General features: G+C 43.6%; 1 protein-coding gene across 15 annotated transcripts in view; it reads right to left on the bottom strand.

The window, feature by feature from the left end:
• ABI3BP (ABI family member 3 binding protein) overlaps positions 1 to 25,897 on the bottom strand; it is a 304,680-nt gene that overhangs the window by 162,310 nt on the left and 116,473 nt on the right. For all 15 annotated transcript variants that reach the window (XM_075072439.1, XM_075072438.1, XM_075072445.1 and 12 more), the window contains exons 6-7: positions 16,911 to 16,975; positions 412 to 463 (exon numbers count right to left, since the gene is read on the bottom strand). In XM_075072439.1, the coding sequence (XP_074928540.1) occupies positions 412 to 463; positions 16,911 to 16,975 (117 nt within the window). The remainder of the gene's footprint in view (positions 1 to 411; positions 464 to 16,910; positions 16,976 to 25,897) is intronic.

Here is a 25,897-nt window from a genome sequence, read left to right on the forward strand (position 1 = left end):
TAGCACAAATTTAACTCAAGTCACATATTGCTTCTTTTCATACTTGGCAGCTAGGGGATGCCAGGCAGAGAGAATGACAAACCGGGATACTTTTATCAGTATGTTTCACATGGCAACCTTAAAGACAGACACTAGCAGAAACTAGAATTTGTGGCTACTCAGGAAACAATTCAATGAAGTAGTTGTGTATGAATGCAACAAAATAGCTCAGTTTAAAAATGAAGAGCAAACATAGTTAAACTACTTTTGTAATAAAAATTCACAATTTTGATTATGAAGTTCCACTGATTTTGGTACTAGACTCTGCATGTATTAATCATAGTAAATGTATTCTGTTTCTCATTTATTTTATACTCTTTTTGTGAGATATCTGTGTTCAAGGGGAAAAAAACATGAAAAAACACAGGTTACCTTGTTTGATTATTGTAACAGGGACAAGTTTTGGACCATCTTTTAGTATGAGCTATAAAGAGAAAAAATATATAAGCATTAGGATCTGTGCCATAATAGTAATTGAATTTTTCTTTGTAATGAAAATATAAGGCTTCAATCTAGTGCCTCATTTGTCCCAAGTTAACAACGGACATGGCTCCGGCCCCAATCACTGAAGGTTACACTTCATTTTTGTTGGCAAGAACTGTTATAAAGCATTTTGATCCCTTTCATTTGGCTACAGCCAGTTCTTTTGCTCCATTAATACAGAAAGTCTTACTGCTAAGGAATCCTCTAATTTTCATTCTCTTTGAGACAAATCTCTTCAGCTTAAGAACCAGAGAAACCTTGACAATCAAACTGTGCAAAGTAATAACAATGAAACCTCCAAAACAACAATAATAACCCAGTAGAATATTTTGTTACTAACTTTCAACTTAGATCAAAGTTACTGAAAAGGTCACAAACCAAACCATTCTCATAAACTAGGACTATTTTATTGTTTTTAAATCCAGCTCAGATGTTCACTTTACATCTAATGTAAAAGCATGGATGTAAAAGGCATCTGATGGGGGTTAGCATCTGTGGGCTTTATCAATGGCATCATCTTAATTTCAACAACGGATTTCTCAGAGTGATAACAGACCAGTCACAAGGGGGCTCCAAATTTAAAGGAATTTATATGTTTTTCATATTTGTATTGCAAATATTTTTTGCCTTACACTGGTCTTTGATCCAGAAAGGTTTCCATCCACATACTAATCCTTTACAGACTTTTTGAGCACCATGGAAATAAGCATCTTTATCACATGAATTGGCCCTGCATTTCTCAGAATGGAGAAAATTGCAGATCTCTATGACATAAGTAAGCCCTGACCATCCTTTGGCTCATGCAGGTACAGAAGCCAATATTTCAATAGTACAATGACTGGAAAGGGACCAGGCAGAAGTACTGCCAGACATGTACATATACTAACTGTAGCTATAAAATATAATCCTCTTTCAGTGAAGTCTGAGTTTAAAGGAGGAATAGAACTCAATATACAAATACCTCTTTTGGCTAAATATATAGCATATAAAGTCTTGCTTCCAGATGAGTGGGGATCAGTTAATGCTACTGGTTTATTCTGTACTTCATAATATCACTCATTTAAGCTATTTCATACAAAAGCACTTTTAGGTAAAAAAAAATAATAAAATACTATGCTTTTTTAAAATTGTTCCATCTGGGTCAAATTTTTATGAGACCATTTGAGATCTCATTATAGATCACATTTTTCTTCTCCAGATTTTTGATCAAGCATTGCTGTCAAGTTCAGGTCATCAAAATGTTATTTAAAAATAAACTATACTGCACTGTACAGAAAACAAATCTAATTAAACAGATTGCATAGTAGAATACATGTCTTTAGGCATGATGTTGAGAAGATGACAGGACCAGAGACCACAGATTTGGAGCTATTCAGAGGACCTTTAATTCAATCTCATTATAGATTGACCACATGCATGCAGAGAACATGAAAAAGGGATTCAAAGTATAATGTATAGGAGATTTTCCAAGTCAAGTGAAGTGAAGAAAAGTGTTGTTGCATGAAGTTAGAGTCCTACTAGAAGGGAGTATGAGTGATGTGCCATTATATTGGCAATTCAAACCACAGGTTTAAAGGGCACATTATGAAGTCTTTAAATGGACAGATTTAAACCCTAGAAAAATGTAATAGGAGGCTTTAAAGCAAGAGGTTCTGTAGGGTTCTCTCTCGCCACTATTACCACTGAGTGTGTTTGTATCTTTGCTGTGCGAGAAAGCATGATATTTTGGCTTGCTTTGTCACCAGTACACTCAGATCTCCAGCTTTGTGTTGTTAAATCTAGGTGCTGCATTCTCTGTATTTTCAAAGTGCCTCAGTTTAGAAAGTAGATGGAAGTAAACTAGCTTAGGTTGGAAGTACAGAAGATGGAAATGGTGCATATAGGCAGCAGGGAGCATCTGGAAGTCTTATGGAGAAAGTTATGACTTAACTGGCATTATAGAGACTTGGTGGCACAACTCTCATGATTGGAGTACCAGCATTGAGGGATATAGCTTGTTCTGAAAGTATAGGTATGACAAAAAAGGAATAAGTGTTGTGCTGTATGTCAACAATGTAGTCACTTGCACCGAGGTCCAAAGGGGAAGTGAGCGACAGACCTACTGAGAGTCTCTGGGTGTGGATAACAGGGAAAAGAACAGCAGTGATGTTATGGTGGGGATCTACTATTGACCACCAATTCAGGAAGAGGAAACAGATGAGTTATTCTGCAAGGAGGTGACAAGATTAGCTAACACACATGAGCTAGTATTAATGAGGGATTTTAACTTTCCTGATATCTGTTGGAAGACAATTGCAGCAAAACGTAATATGTCCTGCAAATTCTTAGTGTGAGTAGGAGATAAATTTTCTGATTCAGAAAGTTAAGGGAACAATGAGAAGGTCATCCATTTTGGACCTAGTTTTGACCAATAGGGATGAATTAATTGTGAATATGAAGGTGATTGGGACTTGGGAGGAAGTGATCATGATCTGACAGAATTCAAGATCCTATGGAAATAAGGACATGAGAACAGCAAAACAAGGATGCTAGGCTTCAGAAAGGCTGATTTCAATGGACTTAGAGAAATACAAGGCAAGGTCCCATTGAAAGACCTATTAGGAAGAAAAGGAGTCAAAGGGGGGTGGCAGTTCTTAAACGATATAATACTAGAAGCTCAACATCAAGCTATTCTGACACAAAAGAAAGATAAGAAGAGCCACAGGAGTCCAATATGCCTGCACAACGAGCTTTTTAGCTATCTAAAAACCAAAAGGGATACATACAGGAAATGGAAGGAGGGGTATGTCACCAACTAAGTATATATAGGAATAACACAAGCATATAGCAACCAAATTAAGAAACCCAAGGCAAAGAATGAGTTACATCTGGCAAAAAATGTTAGAGACAACAAGAAGGGGTTTTTCAAATATGGTCATACAGAAAAGAAAGATCAAGGATGATATGGGTCCACTGCTCAATGGAGAAGGTGAGCTGGTAATGGAAGATGATAGGAAGATAGAGCTGCTCAATGCCTACTTTGCTTCAGTCTTCTCATAAAAGATAACATCTGACTGGACAACAAGCAAAGTTACCACAGATAATAAAGGGACAGGGATGCAGATTGGAATAAGTAAAGAACATGTCAAAGATCTTCTGACCAATCTGAATGAATTCAAATCGGCAGGGCTGGATGCTAGTCACCTGAGATTACTGATGGAATTATCTGAAGAAATCTCAGAGCCACTGGCAATAATATTTACAAACTCACGGATAACAGGAGAGGTCCTCAAAGACTGGAGAAGGGCTAACATACTGCCCATCTTTAAAAAAGGGGAAAAAGGAGGAGCCAGGGAACTACAGACCAATCAGCTTGACTTTGATACCTGGGAAGCTACTAAAGCAATGTATACAACATTCAATTTTCAAATATCTGGAGGATGAAGGATAATCACTAGCAGACAGCATGAATTTACTAAGAACAAATCATGCTAAACTAGCTTGATTTCCTTCTTTGTCTGATTTGGGGGATTTGGGAAATGTGGTGGAGATAATACACCCGGACTTCAGCAAGGCTTTTGACACAGCCCCACATGACGTTCTAATAAGTAAGCTGGAGAAATGCAAGAAGTGGATACATAGTTAGTTAAACAACCACAAAGTAACTATTAATGGAATGATATTAGATTGGAGGGAGGTCTCAAGTGGGGTTCCACGGGGATCTCATCTGAGTCCGGTATTGTTTAACATCTTTATTAATGACTTGGATGCAGGTATAGAGAGCATACTGATAAGTTCGCAGATAACACAAAGCTGGGGAAGGGAGTTGCCAATGCTTTGGAGGATAGAGCTAAAATTCAGAGGGATCTTGATAAACTGGACAACTGGCCTATAGACAACAAAATGAAATTCAACAAAGACAGATGTAAGATGCTATATTTAGGGAGGAAAAGCCAAATGCACAAACACAGAATGGGGGAAAATTGGCTTAGCAGCAACCCTGCTAAGAAGGATCCAGAAGTTGTGGTAGATCACATCCTCAATATGCTATTGCCAAAAAAAGCAAATGCAGTTTTAGGTTGCATTAACAGAGGCATAGCATGCAAGTCACAGAAGGTGATAGTATCACTCTACTCAGTGCTGGTTAGGCCTTAGCTGTCCAGTTTTGGTCACCAATGTATAGAAAGGATATAGAGAAACTGGAAAGGATCCAAAGGCAAGTGACAGAGAGGATCAAAGAGATGGAATGCAAGCCATATGAGCAAAGGCTGAAGGAACTGGGTATGTTTAGTTTGGAAAAGAAGAGATTAAGAGGGTTGGAGGGGGAGGGGAATATGATACCAGTCTTCAAATACTTCAAAGACTGCTGTAAAAGAGATGGAGAAAACTTCTTGTCTTTTGCCACGGAGGGCAGGACAAGAGGCAACGGGTTCAAACTACAGCACAGCAAATTTAGATTAAATCTCAGGAAAAACTTCCTAACTGTAAGGTCAGTAGGACAATGGAACAGACTGCCTAGGGAGACTGTGGAAGCTCCTTCACTGGAGGCTGAATAAAGAATGGTTACCTATCTTTTTGTAAGTGTTGTTCTTTGAGATGTGTTGCTCATGTCCATTCCATTCTAGGTGTGCGCACGCCCACGTGCACAGTTGTTGGAGATTTCTGCTTTAGCGGTATCTGTAGGGCTGGCTGTGGTGCCCCCTGGAGAGCTGCGCTCATGTATTGGTATATCAGGCACCACTGGCCCTGCGCCTTCTCAGTTCCTTCTTGCCAGCAGCTCCGACCGAGGGGCAGAAGGGTGGCTAATGGAATGGACATGAGCAATACATCGCGAAGAACAACAGTTACGAAAAGATAAGTAACTGTTTTTTCTTCTTCAAATGCTTGATCATGTCAATTCCATTTTAAGTGACTCACAAGCAGTGTCCACAGAGGTGGGCTTGAAGTTCACAGCTTAGTGGCTTGTAGTACTGTCCTACCGAAGTCAGCATCATCCCAGGCCTGCTGGGTCAGTGCATAGTGGGACATAAAGGTATGGACAGAAAAACCAGGTGGCTGCTTTAAAGATGTCCTGGATAGGCACATGGGCTAGAAAGGCCGCTAAAGAGGCCTGCACCCTAGTAGAGTGGGTGGTGACAATCGCTGGGGATAGCACCTTCGCTTAGTCATAGCAGAAGCGAATGCAGGCAGTGATCTAAGAAGAAATTCTTTGAGTGGATATCAGGCAACCTTTCATTCTGTCAGTCACAGCGATGAATAATTGTGTTGACTTACGGAATGGCTTGGTCCTATCAATGTAGAAGACCAGCGCCCTCTTCATGTCCAGAGTGCGTAGCCTATGCTCCTCCTCAAACTTATGCAGCTTTGGAAAGAAGATCGGTATGTAAATATCCTGGCTTTAATGAAACTGAGAGACTAACTTGGGAAGAAAAGCCAGGTGCGGTCTCAGTTGGACCTTGTAGAAGACCATGTACGGTGGCTCCAAGGTGATCACCTGAATCTCGGATACTTGGTGGGCCAATGTCACTGTGAACAGGAATGCGACCTTTCAGGAAAGGAGAAGGAGAGATCAGAAAGCCAGAAGCTTGAAGGGCCTATAAGCTGCAGCAGCACCAGATTCAAGTTCCACGGCGGGATGGGGTCCCTGACTTGCAGGTAGAGGCACTCTAGGCTCTTAAGGAATCTGGCCATGATATCCTGAGCAAAAACTGACCTGCCCTCGAATGGAACAAGGGAGGCTGAGATGGCTGCTAGATGGATTTGGATCTATGAGAGGTATAAGCTCAGGATCTTAATATGCAGGAGGTAGTCCATAATAAGCCGCAGCAAAGTCCACTCGGGATGAACAACTTTTCCTGCAATCCAGCAGGTGAACTGTTTCCACTTGACCAGGTAGGTCACTCTGGCGGAGGGATTCCTACTTCCCAACAGATGTGCTGAACCTCAGATGAGCACTGCTGCTCCTGCATGTTTAGCCAAGCAGCAGCCAGGCCGTCAAATGTAACGCTGCCAGGTTGAGATGCAAAAAACGTCCGTGGTACTGGGACAACAGGTCCGACCTGAGCAGTAGCTGGAACAAGGTTGCCACTGTGAGGTCCAGCAGAGTGCTGAACCAGTGTTGGAGTGGTCACGCCAGTGCTATGAGGATGACTCTTGCCCTCTCCTGTTCGATCTTTGTGAGGATCCTGGGTAGCAACGGCACCAGAGGGAAGGTGCATATCAAAGCCCCCTGACCACGGGAGCAGAAAGGCATCTGACAGGGATCCCCTGTCCATGCCCCTGATTGAGCATAAGATGTGGCATTTCCTGTTTGGCTGGGACGCGAACAGGTCCACCCGGGGAGTTCCCCACTTGTGGAAGATGGAACTGACCACCTCCGGATGAAGGGACCACATGTGGAGAGATGAGAACATTCTGCTGAGGTGATCTGCCAAAGCGTTCTTAGTCCCTAGAAGGTGAGTGGCTACGAGATAGATGTTGTGCTGCAGACAGAAGTCCCAGAGCCAGAGGGCTTCCTGGCAGATGACTTGGCTCCACCCTATCTATTGACATAGAAGACTGTAGCTGTGGTGTCTGTCAGGACCTGAACCACCCTGTCTTGAATCTGAGGTAGAAAGGCTTGGCAGGCTAGTCAAACTTCTCTGAGTTCCCTGACATTGATATTCAGCGAGCGATCATGACCGGACCAACGACTTTGAGTGTGGAGAGTGCTCAGGTGGGCTCCCCATCCCAGGTCCGAGGCGCCAGAGACAAGGATCATTGATGAGGTCAGAGCCACGAGTGTACTCTTGCAACACCAACTTGGGATCTTGACCACCTGGTCCATACTGTGCTGGTTTGGGACACAGACCAATGCCAGCCACACCTGAAGGGGTCTGAGGCAGAGTCGTGCATGCTGGACCACGTAAGTACATGCTGCCATGTGACCCAACAGTCACAGGCACATGTGGGCAGCAGTGAGCAGGTGGGCCTGCAGGCCCACGAAGAGGTCTGCCCTGGCCTGGAACCAAGTCTTGGGGAAGAAGGCCCTAGCCTGAGTGGTGTTGAGGACTGCTCCAACTAATTCCATGCATCGTACTGGGATTAAGGTTGACTTTTTCTCGTTTATTAGCAACCCCAGGCCTCAACAGGTGGAACGCCAGATTGAGATGCTCTGCACCTGATTCAGGGACTGGCCCCTTATCAACCAGTTGTCGAGGTCCGTGTATATTTGGACTCTCCAATGTTGCAGGTAAGCGGCCACTGGTGCTATACACTGTCTTATGAAAGGAGACTCAAAGAGCTTGGTTTGTTTAGCCTAACCAAAAGAAGGCTGAGGAGACATGTGATTGCTCTTCATAAATATATCAGAGGGATAAATATCAGGGAGGGAGAGGAATTATTTAAGCTTAGTACCAATGTGGACACAAGAATAAATGGCTATAAACTGAACACTAGGAAGTTTAGACTGAAATTAGACGGTTTCTAACCATTAGAGGAGTGAAGTTCTGGAACAGCCTTCCAAGGGGAGTAGTGGGGACAAAAGACATATCTGGCTTCAAGACTAAGCTTGATAAGGTTATGGAGGGGATGGGTATGATGGGATAGCCTAATTTTGGCAATTAATTGATCTTTGATTATTAGCAGGTAAGTATGCCCAATCGTCTGTGATGGGATGTTAGATGGGATGGGATCTGAGTTACTACAGAGAATTCTTTCCTGGGTGCTGGCTGGTGAGTCTTACCCACATACTCAGGGTTTAACTGATTGCCATATTTGGGGTCAGGAAGGAATTTTTTTGCAGGGCAGATTGGCAGAGGCCCTGGAGCTTTTTCACCTTCCTCTGCAGCATGGGGGACAGGTCACTTGCTGGAGGATTCTCTACACCTTGAGGTCTTTAAACCACGATTTGAGGACTTCAATAACTCAGACATAGTTTAGGGGTTTGTTACAGGAGTGAGTGGGTGAGATTCTGTGGCCTGCATTGTGCAGGAGGTCAGACTAGATGATATTAATGGTCCCTTCTGACCTTAAAGTCTACGAGTCTATGAACACACTCAGGGCTGATGAGAGACCAAAGGGCATCGCCGTTAACTGGAAATGGCACCAGCCCAACATGAAGCAGAGGAAGTGCCAGTGCCCTGGGAAAATGGAAGTGTGCATCCTTTAAGTTGAGGGCAGCGTACCAGTCTCCCAGATCCAGAGAGGGAGTGATGGAGGCTAGGAAGACCATGCAAAACTTCAACTTCTTGAGAGCCTTGTTGAGGCAGGTATAGGATGGGTCTGAGGCCCCCTTTTGCCTTCAGGATTAGGCAATAGCGGGAGTAAAATCCTCATTCTTCCATGTTCCAAGCAACCTTTTCCACTGCCCCCAGGTGCAGGAGGTTTTCGACCTCCTGAACAAGGAGTTACTCATGAGAAGGGTCCCTAAAGAGGAATGGGGAAGGGATGGATGTTCGACTATAAATTGCAGAGTGTAGCCCACTGTACTGAGCACCCAGAGGTCTGAGGTGACACAGGACCAGGCCAACCAGAAAGGGTTGAGGAAAGGGAGGATTGGATCCAGTACTTTGGCTGGGGCGCCGTCCTTGTGCACACCCTCAAAACGACTGCTTCTGGCCTCCCTGACTTCTGGGAGGGTCAGGTTGGGCAGTCAGGCGGGAAGAGGACAAGTAGTGTCTCTAAGGCCCCTTATCCTTGTCTGTGTCCCAGGAGCCAGATCTGGGAGCTCCCCAGTACCTAGACTGCAATGGAGGAAGCGGCGGTTGGCTCAGGAGTCCTTGAGCCAATGGAGCCTAGAGTCAGTCAGCTCAGAAATGAGCCCCGAACCCCTAAATGGGAGGTCCTAGATTGTGGTCTGCATCTCCTGGGACAGCCCAGAAGCCTGCAACCAGGAGCTGCATCTCATGGCCACCACCGATGCAACCACCCTGGCAGCCAAGTCCATCACATCCCAGGCATCACCAACATGGCAAACTCTTGGGCATGGTCCTGTAGGAGCACCTCTGTGAACTTATTACGGTAGTCCCACAGGTTAAAATTGTAACATGCCAGCAGAGCCTGGTGCTTAGACACCTAAACTGTAAGCTGGTTGTGGAATGAACTTTTCTGCGAAACAAGTCTAGTCTTTTGGCCTTTATTTTTTGGCGTTCCGCTGGGGTGGCCTTATCTGTCCCTTTTGTTCACCAAGGACATGACAAATGAAGCCATGGGGGGGATGAGTATACAGACAGTCAAAGCCCTTTGCAGGGACATAGTATTTCTATTTCACTTTCTTTGACAAAGGCGGAATAGAGGAGGGGGTTTGCCACCTTAATTTGGCTATTTTGAGCACGCCTGGGTGGACAGACAATGCAATCTTAGCCAGTGCGGTGGCCGAAATGACACTGAAGAGGCCATCTGCCTCCTCAGCAACCTCCTCAGTCTGCAGGCCAAGATCGTCCACCACCTGTTTAAGGAGGCCTTGGTGCTCCTTAAAATAGTCCAGAGGGGCTGCTGGTGAGGGATGGCCTCAGTAGCGCCTCGTCTGAGGACGACGAAGAGAACCGCACCACCTGTGGGAGGGTGTTGTACTCTTCCTTGTTGTGGGAGGGCAACTCAATGCTGGGGTATGGTGAATTGCCTCGGCACTGAGCTCTGACTGTGGTGCTATGGCCACCTTGTCCAATGAGGCCAGGAGAATATTGGACCAACACCATCAGCACCTCCCATGGGTTCCAGTACTGCCACTGGGGGGCCGCTATCCCTGATGCTTCAGCACCATGGCTGGTGCTTTGCTGGTCTCCCATATTGATGGAGAGTTGCCTGTTTTTGGCGATGGGCTAAAGTTGCGGTCCAACCCCAACCACTGCCCCTCCAATGACTATGGCAGGGCCACTAAGGCCAGACTCAGTCTGCTGACCCTGGTGGGCAATTGGTGGGGTGATGGTGAATAGCGCTGCCTGCCCGAGGAACAGTACCGAGCAGAACAAAACTGGTGCCAAGATCCTGAATGACCCCTCCAGGACGGTGACCGACATCAAGGAGATAATCTGAGAGTGACCGGCGCCTGGGCGACCTGTGGCCAAACGTTCACCAGAACCAATGGTATGGAGAATGGCAGCTTGAGTTAAGTGTCTCATGCCTACTAGGCGGAGATCTCCTCAGGGACCTAGGCCTCCTGGCTGGAGAGCTAGGGTGCGGTGCTGGGATCCGAGGTCACGGCAAAGGAGACCTACACCTGCGGTCTGGTGACCAGGGCGTATTCTGCCAGTTTATGCTCCCCAGTGGGCTCTGCTTTTTAGCCACCGGGACCACTTCGGGCACTGAAGGCCCCATGATAGGCTGGGAGCCCCAGCCGCTGGCCGGAGTGGGAGGTGAGCCCCTAGCTGGGCTGGGAGGTCCGACCACAGCAGTACCCCCATGAAGCCACAAAGTGGGTGCGTGACCTGACAAGTCCTTTTCCCATGGCCCCTCTGTCCTTCAGTGCTGAGGGACTCTGCTTCTTCGGCACCAGTGAGGGGGAGCGGTAGGGTGACCAGACAGCAAGTGTGAAAAATCGGGACAGGGTGGGAGGTAATAGGAGCCTATATAAGGAAAAGACCCAACAATTGGGATTGTCCCTATAAAATTGGGACATCTGGTCACCCTAGAGCAGTGCTGGGCTGAGTCCGGTGCCGGCGGTGCACTGCGCACCGAGGCAGATGTACTCAGCATGGGATCTGCGGTGGAAGGCTTCGATGCAGGACAAAGAGCAGCCTTCATTAGTAGGGTCCTCAAGCAGATATCCCACTCCTTCCGCATCCAAGGTTGAAAGTTCTTGCAAATACGACACTTGTCCTTTCTGTAGCTTTCTCCCAGACACTTGAGACTGTTGTGGTAATCACTGATTGGCATTGGCCTGCTGCATGTCGAACACAACTTGAAGTCTGGAGAGTGGGGTTTGACCTGCTTGGGGCAAAGTCACAACTGAGACTCTACTAACTGACTTAACAGTATAATTAACTACTATGAACTATATACAACCACCAACAGAACGAAGTCTATGAGGAAAACTGCTACTGCTCTTGTGATGCAAGACAAGGAACTCCAACCAACCATGATAGGCGGTAAGAAGGAACTGAGAAGGCACAGGGCCGGCAGTGCCTGATATACTGCTTCATGGGAGCACCACTCTAGGGAGGGTGCTACAGCTAGCCCTATGGGTACCACTAAGACAGAAATCTCCAACAACTGTGCATGTGAGCGCATGCACACCTAAAATAGAATCAACAGGAGCATGAGCAAGCACTTGAAGAACTGTCTTGGATGGTTTAGACACAACAAATTATGTATTCTGGCAGAGTGGTTAGACTAGATGACCCTTGTGGTCCCTTCTAACCCTATGATTCTACAGGAACTCTCTGGGACTGTTAGTGTACCTTCATTGGAACTGTATGCATGACTTACCAGTATGACTGACAATCTCAGGGTTACTTTGGATCTACTGCAGTTCTTGGAATCTCAAATATTTGCTGTGACAAGCAGAAAAAAGTACTATTTTTGATTGATTAGGAGACTGCAATGGTTCCACTCAGGTGACCATCTAATATCATTTATACTATGTTTCCTAAACATCCTCTCTCTGTATAACATCCTCACGGATCATCTCAGTATCCAGAAGACAATCAATAGATGGAAAATGTGATAGAGGCTAGAGCAGCAGTGTTAGTCATCATGTTTCAAGGCTGTAAAGTACAGAATTTAAAATATCAATGCATAGCAGCTAGCAAGTAAACCTTTTTAAACTTCTTCTCACAATGCTGTGAACAAAGGTGAGCTTAGTGAGTCCAGCTGTTGTTACTATGAAATAGATTTGTGTATTCCTGTGATTTTTTATTTTTAATTGACAAAAATCACTCAGATTTATATACTAAAATGACTGTAACCATGAGCCCAGAAACTTACACAAGAAAATAAACAATTTGCTATCACTGTTTGATTTTTAACTGTTGTTGTTCATTGATATGCCAGTCTCTAGTCAAGCCAAAATTGGGGCTTCACTGTGTTAGGCACTGTACCATATGCACATCACGTCGAGCATGTAAAAGTCTGTGCCTTTAGCTGAAAAAATTGATAACTGGTCTTTTATCATTTTAATTCTGAACCCAAAGATAAAAGCATACTTTAAAGAATTAGAAATAAGTTTAAAAAAGCGAAACAAGGATCCAAATCTGTGCCAGATAAGGTGGCATTTTTTGTAGTGAGAGCACTTATCTACTAAAAAGTGGCCTGGGATCACCATTCTCATTTTAGACTGGCCACTAAACAGCTGTCACCCAGTAACAACTTTGATTCAATACCAACCTGGGGGGGACTCAAGGAGAAGTCTACATCATGGTCATTACTGAGGAACTCAAGATTTTCTTTGCTTAATGCTCAGTATTTTTCCCATTACTAGTGAGCAAGGTTTACCACCAGTACCATTGCTATCGACATCTGGTCTTTCAGATGCTCACTTGCTAAAGTATCTCTAAAGCTGCTAGTTGCATAACTTTGGGCCCTGCTTCTTCTGACATCTGGATCCCAACCCACTGTCATTTTCATTTAATCAGACCTCCCATTAATAGCATTGCTTCCTGAAGGATCAGGGCTAAAATCCAGGTGGGCACTGACATAATTCCAGCATTCTTTTAAATCAAATCTATTGTTGTCCCTTCTTCCACTACCACTGTTTCATCCTGACATGAGCGTCCTCTCTGTGCTGAGTGGTAAGAGATGTCCAGGTCCCCACAAGTCAGCTTCCCAACAGAGGGGAAATCAGTGACATGAAGTCTGGGTGTACTCTAAGTGTAACTTGTTTATTTATATAGATTTCAGGTCCGGTGTCTCAGACAGCCTTTCAGAGTAACTTCAATACCCGGTTCTCAAAGAGCAATTCTGCTCACGACCTGACTCTACTCAGAGACCAAGACAAGGAGCCAACTCTCCTGCTGCTTGAACATCCTCTCTTTAAGGACCTCTGCCTCTGTACAGGACCATGCGCAACAAAAACTAACAACATGTTGTCCCAAGACTGAACATTTGCTCACATGCTAAGAAAGAGAACTTGGAGAACCATATGTAACAGCTCCATCTGATAATGCCTGCCCTAACAGATTCTCTCTCTCTTTCTCTCTGAATCTAAGATAGCAAACTTTTATTTTGACTTGACAAATATTGATGTACTTTTTACTTCAGGCATTTTAAATGCATTTTTTCACCACAATATTTAAGTGCCAAAGTGATACCTACTATTTATACAGAGCTTTACATTATCAAACCACTTTATAAACATGAACTAAATGATGCTCACACCTGTAAGACAGATACTATTATTCTCATTTTCCAGACTGAGAAAATAAAACAGAGCTCTTAGGCACTCAGATACTACAGTGATGGAAGCATTTAAAAGAACGTAGATAGACAAGAAATAGAAGTGACTAGCTCAAGGTGATACAATAAGTTAGTGATGCAGCCACTGTCAGAAGAGAGGTCTCTTGATTTGTAGTCATATACCCAATGCACCTCTCATCTATTTTTGTCCAAGGTATAAAAGAGTTTATAAGCAGTACAGCTTTTAGCAGCTGCTGTTTACTTCTTTCTGATGTTCCTGTATCCCAAAGCCAGATAAAGTTAAAATATATTTTAAAATGGGAGACATTAGAACATCTTTGCTTTCCTTATGGCAGCACTGGATTCAATCTGACTGGACAGGCCTTAAGAAAACAGTCATGTTTTCCTTTGGAGATAAATAAGTGATTGATGCTAAAAGCCCTTCCTGGTTGGGCAGAGAATCTAGAGGGAACTCCACATTGCAGCTTGACATTATATAACTCCTGGATTTTAATCAGCTAGAAGAGGAAGTGTTTTTTCTACCTTTTCTTCCTCTCTTCTCTAGCCCCCACCACATTCCCTGCCCCTTGTTTATGAAGGGAAAAGGAATGACTGTCCCTACAATTATTTATTTATTTTCTTCCTTGTAACTGCTTTTCACCCAGCCCCAGAACTTAGCCAGACTTGCTGGGTCAACCTGCCAAAAGAAACAAAAGCTATTTTGTTGAAATGTTGGAAAGACAGAAGAATAACGATACACAGTGACAGGGTTGCTATACATGAAGTGCAGCAATAAAGCCTTTGAAAGGCACTCATTACAGAGAAAAATCAGAACCACTCCAAAATAAGACTACTGCCTCTGAACAAAATAAAAACAACTTTTGTCCTAATTCATTAGCAATCTGGCTTTGTAGAAATGGTGTGGTTACATCATTAAAACATACCCCACCTAATGAATTGTATGATTGTTACTTCAGTTTCCACAGCAGAGAAACTATATAAATGTGTGAGTGATGTAACTGATAGCTGATCAACATCCTTGTTTTGTTTTGTACCACTGGACTGGGAACGATGATGTGTGCACATCAGTATTGAATATTTTCATTACAAATCAGTTGCATGTCTCACAACAGAGTGACCAGTACAGTAACTCCTACTTAAAGTCCTCTCGGATAATGTTGTGTTGTTGTTATATTGCTGATCAATTAGGGAACATTCTCATTTAAAGTTGTGTATTGATCCCTTCTAACGTCTTTTGGCAGCCACCTGCTTTGTCTAATGCTTGCAGGAAGAGCAGCCCATTGCAGCTAGCTGGTGAAGGCTTGGAATCAGGGTGGACCGGCAGGCCCCATTAGCTTCCCCATCAGCTCCCCACTCCCATAAGTTCCCTGTGCAGCAGCTGCCTGCAGTTCAGCTGTCCCTCCCCCCACTGCCATGTGCTGCTCCTGCCCTCTGCCTTGGAGCTGCTCCCCAAGAATCCTGCTTGCGGTGTGGGGGGGAGGCAAAGAAGAGGGGGGCTAATGTCAGGGTGTCCCCCCCCGCTCCTGCACCCTGCTTACCCCATCTTCCATAGAGCAGGGGACACACACCAGGACTCAGGACAGATGGAGCTAAGGGAGCTTGCAGCAGGTGCGGTCTCAGCAAGCTGATCTAATTAACAAGGCAGTGTACTTAAAGGGGAAATGCGCATATCTCCTTCCATTCCTGCTGCCATTGTAGAGTGAGAGAATTAATCCTTGAGGGCTCAGCCAATTGCTGTTTATCATTTAGCAGTAAGGGAAATATCCCACCCCGTGACTCCTCCACCTCGACCAAGCTTCACAATCATCATCACTGTGTACCAGTATTAAATTGTTTGTTTAAAACGTATTGTGTGTGTGTGTGCACGCGTGTATGTGCGTGTGTGTGTGTGTGTAATATAGTCTTTTGTCTAGTGAAAAAATTTTCCCTGGAACCTAACCCCTTCATTTACATTCATTCTCATGGGGAAATTGGATTCGCCTAACATCGTTTTGATTAAAGTCACATTTTTCAGGAACATAACTACAACATTAAGTGAGGAGTCACTGTATTTGTAAAATAGGGGATACCACAGAATGTCACAGGAGACAGGGTATTGTTCAACAGTCTTGAGATGCAATGCTTACTTGACACTGTTTTAAAGGTACTAAGGCAGATTTAACTACAAGTTTCGCTCTGTTTTGTGCCTCCTTTACATTTGTGTCTCAGACACATCATTCTTTAAAAAAAATCTGTTTATATGCATATCTATGAACATGTGACATCCACATTTTCTGGCTGCTTTCACAAAGGCCAAATAAAAGATATATGGAAAAATACTAAATACTGATTTTGATTCACACAAAAATTCTGCAAACACACTAGAAGAACAATTTTAACTCCCCTATCTAGCCATCTGTAAAGATATTAGGATTTCCTAATTATCTAAATGAGAAAGCTATGAGTCCTTCCCAGCCACTCTGATCCTGTAACCATTATACACAAGCAACTTCCCATGTGAGAAGTCATATTGAATTATATGGGACAACTTACTTGAATATATCCTTGGAAGATCAGGCTATAAAACTCTAAGCCCCTTACAATATTTATAGAAGACACAGATGAACAGCTAGGCTAAATATCATATCAAAGAATACCCAAAAGAAGACCCTGCAAAACCCATCACAAAACAAATCCTTCCCCTATGCCTCAATTACTTCCCCCCACCACCACCACATGAAAAGCACAAGAAAATGTAGGTGGGCCTTGCAGGTCAGCAAACTCAAGCACTGTTGGACCAAGGGGGAAGCAAATTCCAAAGTCTAGAACTCACATACTGAAACTTTCAGTTCTGTCCCTTTGAAATCAGGGGGCTGTATGCCTCAGCAGTCAATGCACACATAAAAATTATGCGTATTTAAATACAGTGTTTGGATTTTAGATATCAAGTTTTGATTAAGAGGCTTTTAATGATTTTCCAATATTACAATCCTGCTGCCACATTCTGCTCATCCCATTTACAGCACCTAAAGGAGAACAAAAATCTGACATTACAAAACACAAGACTACATTGAGAATATGATATTCTTTTTGCATACCTGTGTTTGGATATTAGGTATGACCTTGTAGGTATTCTGGAGCTGTCCATTTTCTTTGTTTTTATCTGATTTAACAGGAAAGAAATAAACACACAAAAATATTATTCACATTCTTCAAGATAAAGCAAAATAATGAGTAAGTTTTTTCCAGATTATTTTTCAATGGCTATGAAGGTAGCGAGAATTGTGCCTTCTGTCAACCTGGTATAGCTTATTTCACTCTTTCTGCAACTGGGTTTTAAAATTTATCTTGAACACCTCTTCTTCCCATATTGTTAATGAGGAAAACAAGGTGTTCTTTTAATTATACCTGACTGTGTGTATGCACAGGAAGAGTGAAAGGAGGGGAAAGGGCAGGGTGAGCTGCTGGAATTTGCTATCATTAAGTATTTAAAATATTATTTATTGGTCACTGGCTGACATTGTTCTGCTACTGTAAATACAGAGGAAAAACAATCCCTTTTCCTTAGGATCTCAGGGCCATATTTTTAATGGTATTTAGGCACCTACTGGGATTTTTAAAAGCATCTAGATATTAAATCCATCTGAAATCAGTGAATAATAGGCACATAGATGCTTTTAATAATCTCAGTCGGGACGTATATTCCTTTAAAAATTTGGCCCTTAGACTCCAAACAGTAACTGCGGCCCAAACCTTCACTTACATGTATAGTCCCTTTGATGCTAATGAGCCTACATTGAGAATAAAGTTACATGGGATAATGTGTGTGATCAGTATTGGACACCAAAGAGATGAACAATAGAAAACAACTTCAACCATGCAAAGCAATATATCCTCAGAGAGATGCTGAGTTGAACAGGCTAACACAGTAGCAGTGCCCAGTCGGCCCGCATGTGCACTCTTTGCATCTTCATGCCCCATACTGTGGATATATAGAGCTGTATGAGCCCTCAGGGCTTTCTCTACCACAAAGTCCTGCAAAGGAAACTCAGGAGCACAGGCGCTGACTTTTGGTTTTGCTGTGATTCCACCCCCCAGAGCCCACCCAGACCCGCCCCCTCCCCTGACACTCCTTCCCTGAGCACCTCCCACCTGCTGCTCGTCCCTTTCCGCTCCCTTCTGCCTTAAGGCCAATGAGGGGGAGGTGGCAAAGAGGAGTCAGTGGTGGGGCAGCCCCACTCAACAGCTGATGGGGGTGCAGGGCCAGCTGCTGAATAGCTGATTAGTGGCCAGCCTCAGGGCTGCCAGAGCAGCAGCCCCAGCCAGCCCTCTGGATGCTTAGCATTCCCTATTTTCTCTCTATGGGTTTTTGAGCCTCTGAGCACCCACAGAGTTAGCACCTATGCTCAGAAGCAAAGGGGAAGAAGAGCTCTGCAAATTTCAGAGACTGAGACCTCCTTGAGTGATGTCATAGAAGAAGACTGACATCTTGCACAATGGTCTAACAGTGTACAGGGAGGCTGAATGTTGACAAACTCATAACACTAGATAATACACTCAGAGATCCACCTCAAGAATCAATCAGGAGAGACTGTGGATCCTTTGGATCTGTCTGCAACTGAAACAAACAGTTGGGGACACTTTCTGAATCGTTTGGTTGTGTCCAAATAGAAGATTAATGCCCTTCTGACACTGAAGGCATCAAAGACTGCTTCCTGCCTAGTCTGATGTGGTTTCAGGGGGAAAAAATGGAAAATGACTGGTTTGATTAATATGAAATTCAGAAGACACTTGAGGTTGAAATTTAGGATGTGGTCATAACAAGACTTTTTCCTTGAAAAACTTCATAAAGGAGGTGATCTACCATTAAAACCCCCAGTTCTCCTACCCCTTGGGAAAAAGTGATGGCTATCAAAAAAGCTATTTTCCTGAATAGGTGAAGCAACAAACATGTAGCTGAAGGCAATTAAGGATGGAGATCAAGAACCATATAGGGGCAGGTTCCCTAATCTGTGGGGAAAGATTCATCTGTTCTTTGAGGAACCTTGACATTTTGAGGTGAGCAAAAATGGAAAAATCTTCCATAGATGAGTGAAAGGCTGCTATAGCAGCCAAAGGAATCTTGAAGGAATTCATAACAAGATTTCATCTTTTAAATTCCATCAGGTAGTCCAGGACAGTGGAAAGAGGAGAGAGAACAGGAGAAACTTGTTGACAGGTACACCAATGGTGAAATCTCTTCCCTTTCTGAAGCTATGTACTTTGTGTAGATGCTTTCCTGCTATAGAACAATACTTGTTGAACAGAAAATCTCTATTCCTGAAAACCATCTAAGAATCACCTGGAATCACAGAAGTTCCAGTTTGAGATGAAACATCTGACCAGCATTGGAGGCAATAGATAGCAACTGATCTGAAGTATCAGTGGTGGATGCGAAGTGAGCTGAATCTGGTTAGGATACCAAATCCGTTTCAACCAAGCCAGTGCAAATAAAATGACCTTGTCCTTGCCCTGCTTGATCTTGTTCAGTACCTTCAAGAACAACGATGTTGGTGGGTATGCATAAAAAAGGCCCTTGACCCATGAAATAAGGAAGGCCTCTAATAGTAATTGAGGCTAGAATTGCCCTCTTAAACAATATTTTTCACTTTTTTGTTGATAGCATGGCAAAGAGATCCAATTCTGGAACACCCTCCAGGTTAGAAATATGCTGTTTAAGACTTGTGAAGCCAATTCCCATTTGTAATTCTGGAAGAAATGCCCACTGACGTTATATTCTGTGGTGTTCTGTTTACTCAGGGGATAAGAAGATGAGATGATTATTTGGTTGGCTGTCCTCCAACTCCAGAGTTTTAATGCTTCAGCACAAGCAAGGGAGAGTGCGCTCTGCCTTGACAATTAATGTAGATTCGGTATTGACAAGGTCATGACCGTGACAGATTTGGCTCTGATCAGTGGAAGGAAATGAGAGCAAGCATTTCTGAATGCTCTCAATTCTAGAAGGTTGATGTGAAGAAGATGCTCTTGGGAAGACATTTGCCTTAGATGGTGTGTGACCCTAGATGTGCTCCCCATATGAAGAGGGATGCATCTGATGTTATAACAAACGTAGGAGGAGATTGAATGAAAGGAACTCCCTCACAGACTTTGGAGGGGTCCTTCCACCAATAATCCAGAATCTGACAGAGAACAGACAACTGATTGTCTAGACTGCGTGTTCAGTATTTAAACTGTCCTGAGCCATCCCTAGAAGCACTCAAGATGTAACCTGGCACATTGGTTTACAAAGATACAAGATGATGTACGTCCTAATAGTTGGAGACAATTTCTCGCCAAGATTTGAGGACGTACCTGAACTACTGAAACCTGTTTTTTTAGGTTCACAAATCTGTCCGTAAGTAAGCAAGCTCTGGCTATCATGGCATTAAGAAAAGCTCCTATGAAATCTATCCATTGTCCTGAGGTCAAAGTGGACTTTTCAAGATGTAGTCAAAGATCTAAACTGTCAAACCAATAAAACATCTTGGTTAGGTTTGTCCTGAGTAACCAAACACTGAGGTAAGGGAAGACAATAATCCCCAGTCAATGTAAGTGGGCAGCTACAACCACTATAACCTTTAAGAATACCCTTTGGGCAGAGGAGAAGTTGAATGGAAGCACAGGTACTGTGATCATGGCTGAATGTAAAATGAAGAAACTTGTTGTCAGAAAGGTGAACTGAGACATGAAAATACATGCCCTAAAGGTTGAGAATTGCAAACAAATTTTCAGTATCTAAGGAAAGAATTATACATGCAACTGTCACCATCCTGAATTTCTGTGGTTTCATGTAGTTGTTTAGACACCTGAGATCTAATATTGGTTTCCATTTCCTATTCTTATTGAGGATCACAAAGTATTTGGAATAGAAATCCTTTCCCCTGTGCTGGACTAGAACTGGTTATATGGCCCCGCAGCATAGGTGACTTCCTGTCTCAGCAACTGATCACAAGATGGGTCCTCGAAAAAGAGGATAGGAAGTAGGGAAGGGATGATATGGATGTTATGACCTTCAAAACCCCATTTGTCAGATGTTATTTTCTTCCATGCGAAAGACAGTATCGAAAGTGGAGGGAGGAGATCGGGATAGTGCAGCTGTAGATTCCTGTAGAGTAGGTGATCAAACCATAAAAACTAGCATTTGGAAGAAACAGATGGCTGGGATAAGGTAACTATTGCAGTTGATAGCTTCTTCTTCTAGTGGCTACGACTCCTGGGAGGTTGCTTCAGAGGGTCCAAGGAAATTGGAGAAATGAAGATCTCTGAGGTGTCTGAGACCTACTAAATTTTCTTTTATTTGCAGGTATATAAATCCCCTCAAATCTTTCAAGGTGTGAGTAGACTAGTCAGTAGACTCAGAGAACAGCTGGTGAGTATCAGAAGGAAGGTCCGTGGCAGTACTCTGAACTTCCCAAGGGAAGCCAGACAATTGGAGCCAGATGCTTGTTGCATCATGATCACAGTGGAAATGGACAAGGTTGCAGTATCGGCTGTATTCCAGGCCTGCAATGGTGTTTTTGCTAAAAGCTGACTTTCATTTATGATGGCCTTAAATTGCTCTTGATGCTCCTCTGGTAATTCCTCAGTAAACCTGTTGAGTTTATTGTAATTCATACAAATATACTACGACATCAGCACTTGATGGTTAGTGATTCTGAATTGCAATATTGCTGAAGAGTAACTCTTGTGACCAAAGAGATCAGCTGCTTCTTGTCCTTGTTTTAAGCAAAAGACTTCCTATGGTATTGTCTACAATGCTCATTATCTGCTTCTATCACCAAGGACTTCTGAGACAGGTGTGAAAATAAAAACTCCTTGGTTGGAGCATAATAATATTTTTCCTTGGAACCTAACCCGCTGCATTTACATTAAATCTTATGGGAAAATTGGATTCATTTAACATCTTTTCACTTACAGTTCCATTTTTCAGGAACATAACTACAACATTAAGTGAAGAGTTACTGTACATAAAATGTCCAGGAGCTTATGATGAAAATCCCAGACCTCCTCTAGACAAATCTGAAGTGCATCGGCAACATGCTTCATCAGCTCCTGAAATTGTCTAAAATCATCTGCCACTGCAGGTAGCGGAGGCTGTACAACCTCATCTGGTGATGATGAAGAGATGTTTATGAAGGGTGTTACCTCATTGTCAGCTCTTGCCTCCTGTTCCTCAAAGGTCTCCTCTAATGGCTCATGTTGCTGAGGTGGTAGTGAAGGATCAGGAGAATCGGTGTGTCTGTGCTCCCTCCAAGAGCGATTCAGTACCCTTAAGGATTGTTGGTGATATAGGGCCCAGGGATCCCAATAAGGCCACTGTGGGGGCCCACAGGACACCAAAGGAGACATTCACCATCGGTCATACCAACTAAATGGGGGTTCAGATCATCTGTTCCCAACAATCTTTATCTCAGTATGAGAGTAATGTCTCAGAGTAACGGGAGATCCCTAAACTGAACTTTATGAGCCAGAAGAATCAACCCCAACATACAGGGCTGCCCGGGTGGGGGGAGGGGTAGTGAGACAATTTGCCCCAGGCCCCACAGGGGCCCCCATGAGAGTTTTTCAGGGCCCCTGGAGCAGGGTCATTCACTCACTCCAGGGGCCCCGGAAAACTCTCGTGGGGCCCAGGCCCCCGGAGCTACTTCTGCTCCGGGTCTTCGGCAGCAGGGGGTCCTTCCGTCCTGGAGCGGAAGGACCCCCCACCGCTGAATTGCTGCCGAAGCGGGACCCGCAGCCAAAGTGCTGGGTCTTTGGCAGCAAGGGGGTCTTTGGGGCACTTCGGTGGTGTATCCTGGAGCAGAAGGACCCCCTACCGCCAAATTACCGCCAAAGCGGGGAGACCCCAGGCCCCCTGAATCCTCTGGGCGGCCCTGACAACATATTCCAAAGGAAGTTATAACTGTTCACTCTGGATGGTCTATGTCAGTGAAGCAAGAAGTCTAGATGAAAAGTGTAGAGTCAGTGACCCAGAAGATTTCAGTATGGATAATTGTATGGTATTGATAAATAATGGAGACTCCAGCTCATCTGACACAAAAAGATCCCTTGAATATCTGAACTCCTGAAGTACTCATGGTACGTGAGTGAGAGCAGAGAAAAATCCTATAGAGACTGATGTGGGTAACAAAGTAGGGATCTGTCTAGAATGCAGTAGTGTTGCAGCCACCGAACTCTTCAAATGTCCATACTCTGACTTAGTACCAATGTAGTGGTGTGGGATACGGCTATAGCTAATGAAGCCACTCAAGAGTCTGATGGTGCAGAATTCTTTGACATGGAATGTCTTCTAGAATGGACACGACCACCTGATGTTGATGAAGTCTTGAATACCAAATCCATCTTAGTGGAAGAGTGATTTTTTAGAGAGCGCCTTGGACAATCTCACAGTATCAGACAATCTCACCAGTAATCACTCAGAGCCTCAACTGTCTTCCCACTGGGACCTCGTTTCAATCAGTGACCAAGACATTTTAGTAGGAGGTCTAACAATCTTGCTCCTCTTGTGGTATGCATAGTCTTCCTGTACGGGGCTTTCGGTACAACTGTATCCCTCAAGGTTTTTCAATGACTGAGACCCAGGGTACCTTCAGCTGTATCTCTTGAGGTTCTTGGTGACCAGGATCCTGAGGCAGACAGGGCACTAAGTGTGGTCACAAGCCAGTGTACAGGCGAGCTCTCAGAGTCTGGGTCCAAGGCTGGCCTTAGGGCTTGCTCCATCATTAACAATTTACATTTTATTTTCCTGTTTTTATGAGATCTGTTCTGTAAGGAAGAGCAGATCCTACTGTTAGCTGGTATACGGGTGTCTCCCAAGCAATGGAGGCACCGAGAGTGTTTATCACTGACTGGGATAGCTTAAAAAAATGCTTAAAGCCTGGGGATACTGGCATACCCCAAAAGAGTCAAGGTCCAGAATAACCCTTTAAGCAGGAAAAGAAAAAAAAGGGGGGGAAGGAACTAACAACAATCCCCCAAATTAAATACTACAACTAAACTAAGCTAAGAAAAACTAAGGAAAAAACCTACATTCAACTATGTCTAAGTGAAGCAAGCACACTTGACACACTTTCTCAGGCTGAAAGCAGTTAAGAAGGAACTGAGAGCATTTTGACCACACCGCTCTATGCATCTTATGGGGCACAAAAATGTGTAGAGTGCATGTGTGGGACAAACAGGCACTGCCACTGAAAATCTCTGATCAAAGGCACCTGGGCACGTGAAGTGGAGCACCCATAGGGACACTATTCAAAGTACACTTATGCTAATTACTAAACTGATTTGAAACTAGCACTTGAAATTTCTGCACAAACAGCCCAATCCACCGACTAGAGGTGCCCCCCACCCACCAGCACACCAGGGGCTGATCCTCCAAGATTCTGTGGGCCTCCTAAATAGTGCTGAGCACTCAACTCCCACTGATATCAAGCTCTTCAAATTTGCAGGCAGCATGGTCTAGCTTTTAGGGCACTTGACCAGGAGTCAGAAGACCTGGTTTCTAGTCTCAGCTGCACCACTTCCTATTTCTATGCCTCTGTTTCCCCTATCACTTTTACTCGGGTTTTTCTATTTAGAATGCAAGGCATTTGTGACAGGGACATTCTGTGTTTGTATAGCATCTAGAACAATGGTGACACAATCTCAACTGGAGTCTCAAAGGGTTACTGGAATACATATAAAAATAACGTACATTCTAGTACAGAGGGTGATGGAGACATCTAGTCACAAAAGACCTGATAAAGAACCAAAATGTTTGGTCAGTGCCTCATAAAATGTGTCATCTCCAGGAATCAAAAAAAAATTATATGCAATTTTTATCTTTATTGAGATTGTGTTCCTAGGTGACACATGCCCCATTTTCATTAATAACTCCATGACCAGTCTCATGGTCCAAATGTTTCTGCTGAGATTGTACTTCTGTTGGACACTATATGCATGGCATTTGTTTTTTGTCCCTCTGCCCCCAAGCAACATGGGATTTCAAATTTCAGAGATTTTCTGTAGGAAACTAGATTCACAATAACTCCTACCATTTTGGATAGTCAAATGAAACATTTTGATCTTTGTTTTGTTTAAGTATACAGGAAACCTCACCGTATGTGAACAGAATCAGTGCTATTTTTTAATGCAGTTTACTTTCTTCTTTTGTTTCCATTTTCTTCCTTGGACTGCATTTTACTAGGCCTTTTCTAATATACTATGCTATTAATAATCTCCAAAGCAATGTATTTTTATTAGAACTCTCTTCTTCCAAAAACATCATCTCACATGTATTAAATGTTTACTCAACTTACATTTGGACCATTAACTATTTAAACTGCTTGATGGTAATTTGAGTCTGACTTCAAATGTATTGACAAAAATAACCTATAGTCATCGTTTTTAATAAACTTTACTTAAAAAAAATATTGGTCACTTGCAATTCCTTTTCCACCATCAACTATGAATTGAAAATTGGATTTTCTCTGCCCCCAAAGGGTTATCTAGTCCCCAGAGTTTTGGTTTGATAGTAGGTAACTCAGCAAATCACTGAAAAGGCTCCTAAATGACTCTGGTTTCTTGCTATTATGGGGTTCTAGACTGCAGAGAGCAACTGTAATGACAACTCCCCAACTATTTGCTGCTACAATGGAGTCCATGGAGTATACATTAAGATTTCTTTCCCTAAAACTCAAATCAAGTACAACTTTTGATTAAAAAAAAATCCCAATCATCAGCCCCAAATCAGTCTCTGAAACCAAGTGCAAACATCTGTCTCTCCCTGCATACAGGAAATGGTCAGTGGCTATAAAAGGAAGCTGCCCAAACATCATTCAGATATGTGCTATGTACAGTACAGTAAATTACACTCCAGACATTATAATGTGGAGTCTTTAGAGATACTGGGGACAGATAGTGATCATGCTGACCTTCTATTGGCTTCAAGGCGCTCATGCATCTCTCAGTATCAGGGGAGGCTCCAGGCCCCAGCACGTCAAGTGCGTGCCTGGGGTGGCAGGCCGCGGGAGGCGCTCTGCTGGTCGCCACGAGGGCGGAAGGCGGGCTG

Source organism: Chelonoidis abingdonii, chromosome 1, assembly GCF_003597395.2.
Source record: "Chelonoidis abingdonii isolate Lonesome George chromosome 1, CheloAbing_2.0, whole genome shotgun sequence".
Lineage (NCBI taxonomy): Eukaryota > Metazoa > Chordata > Testudines > Testudinidae > Chelonoidis > Chelonoidis abingdonii.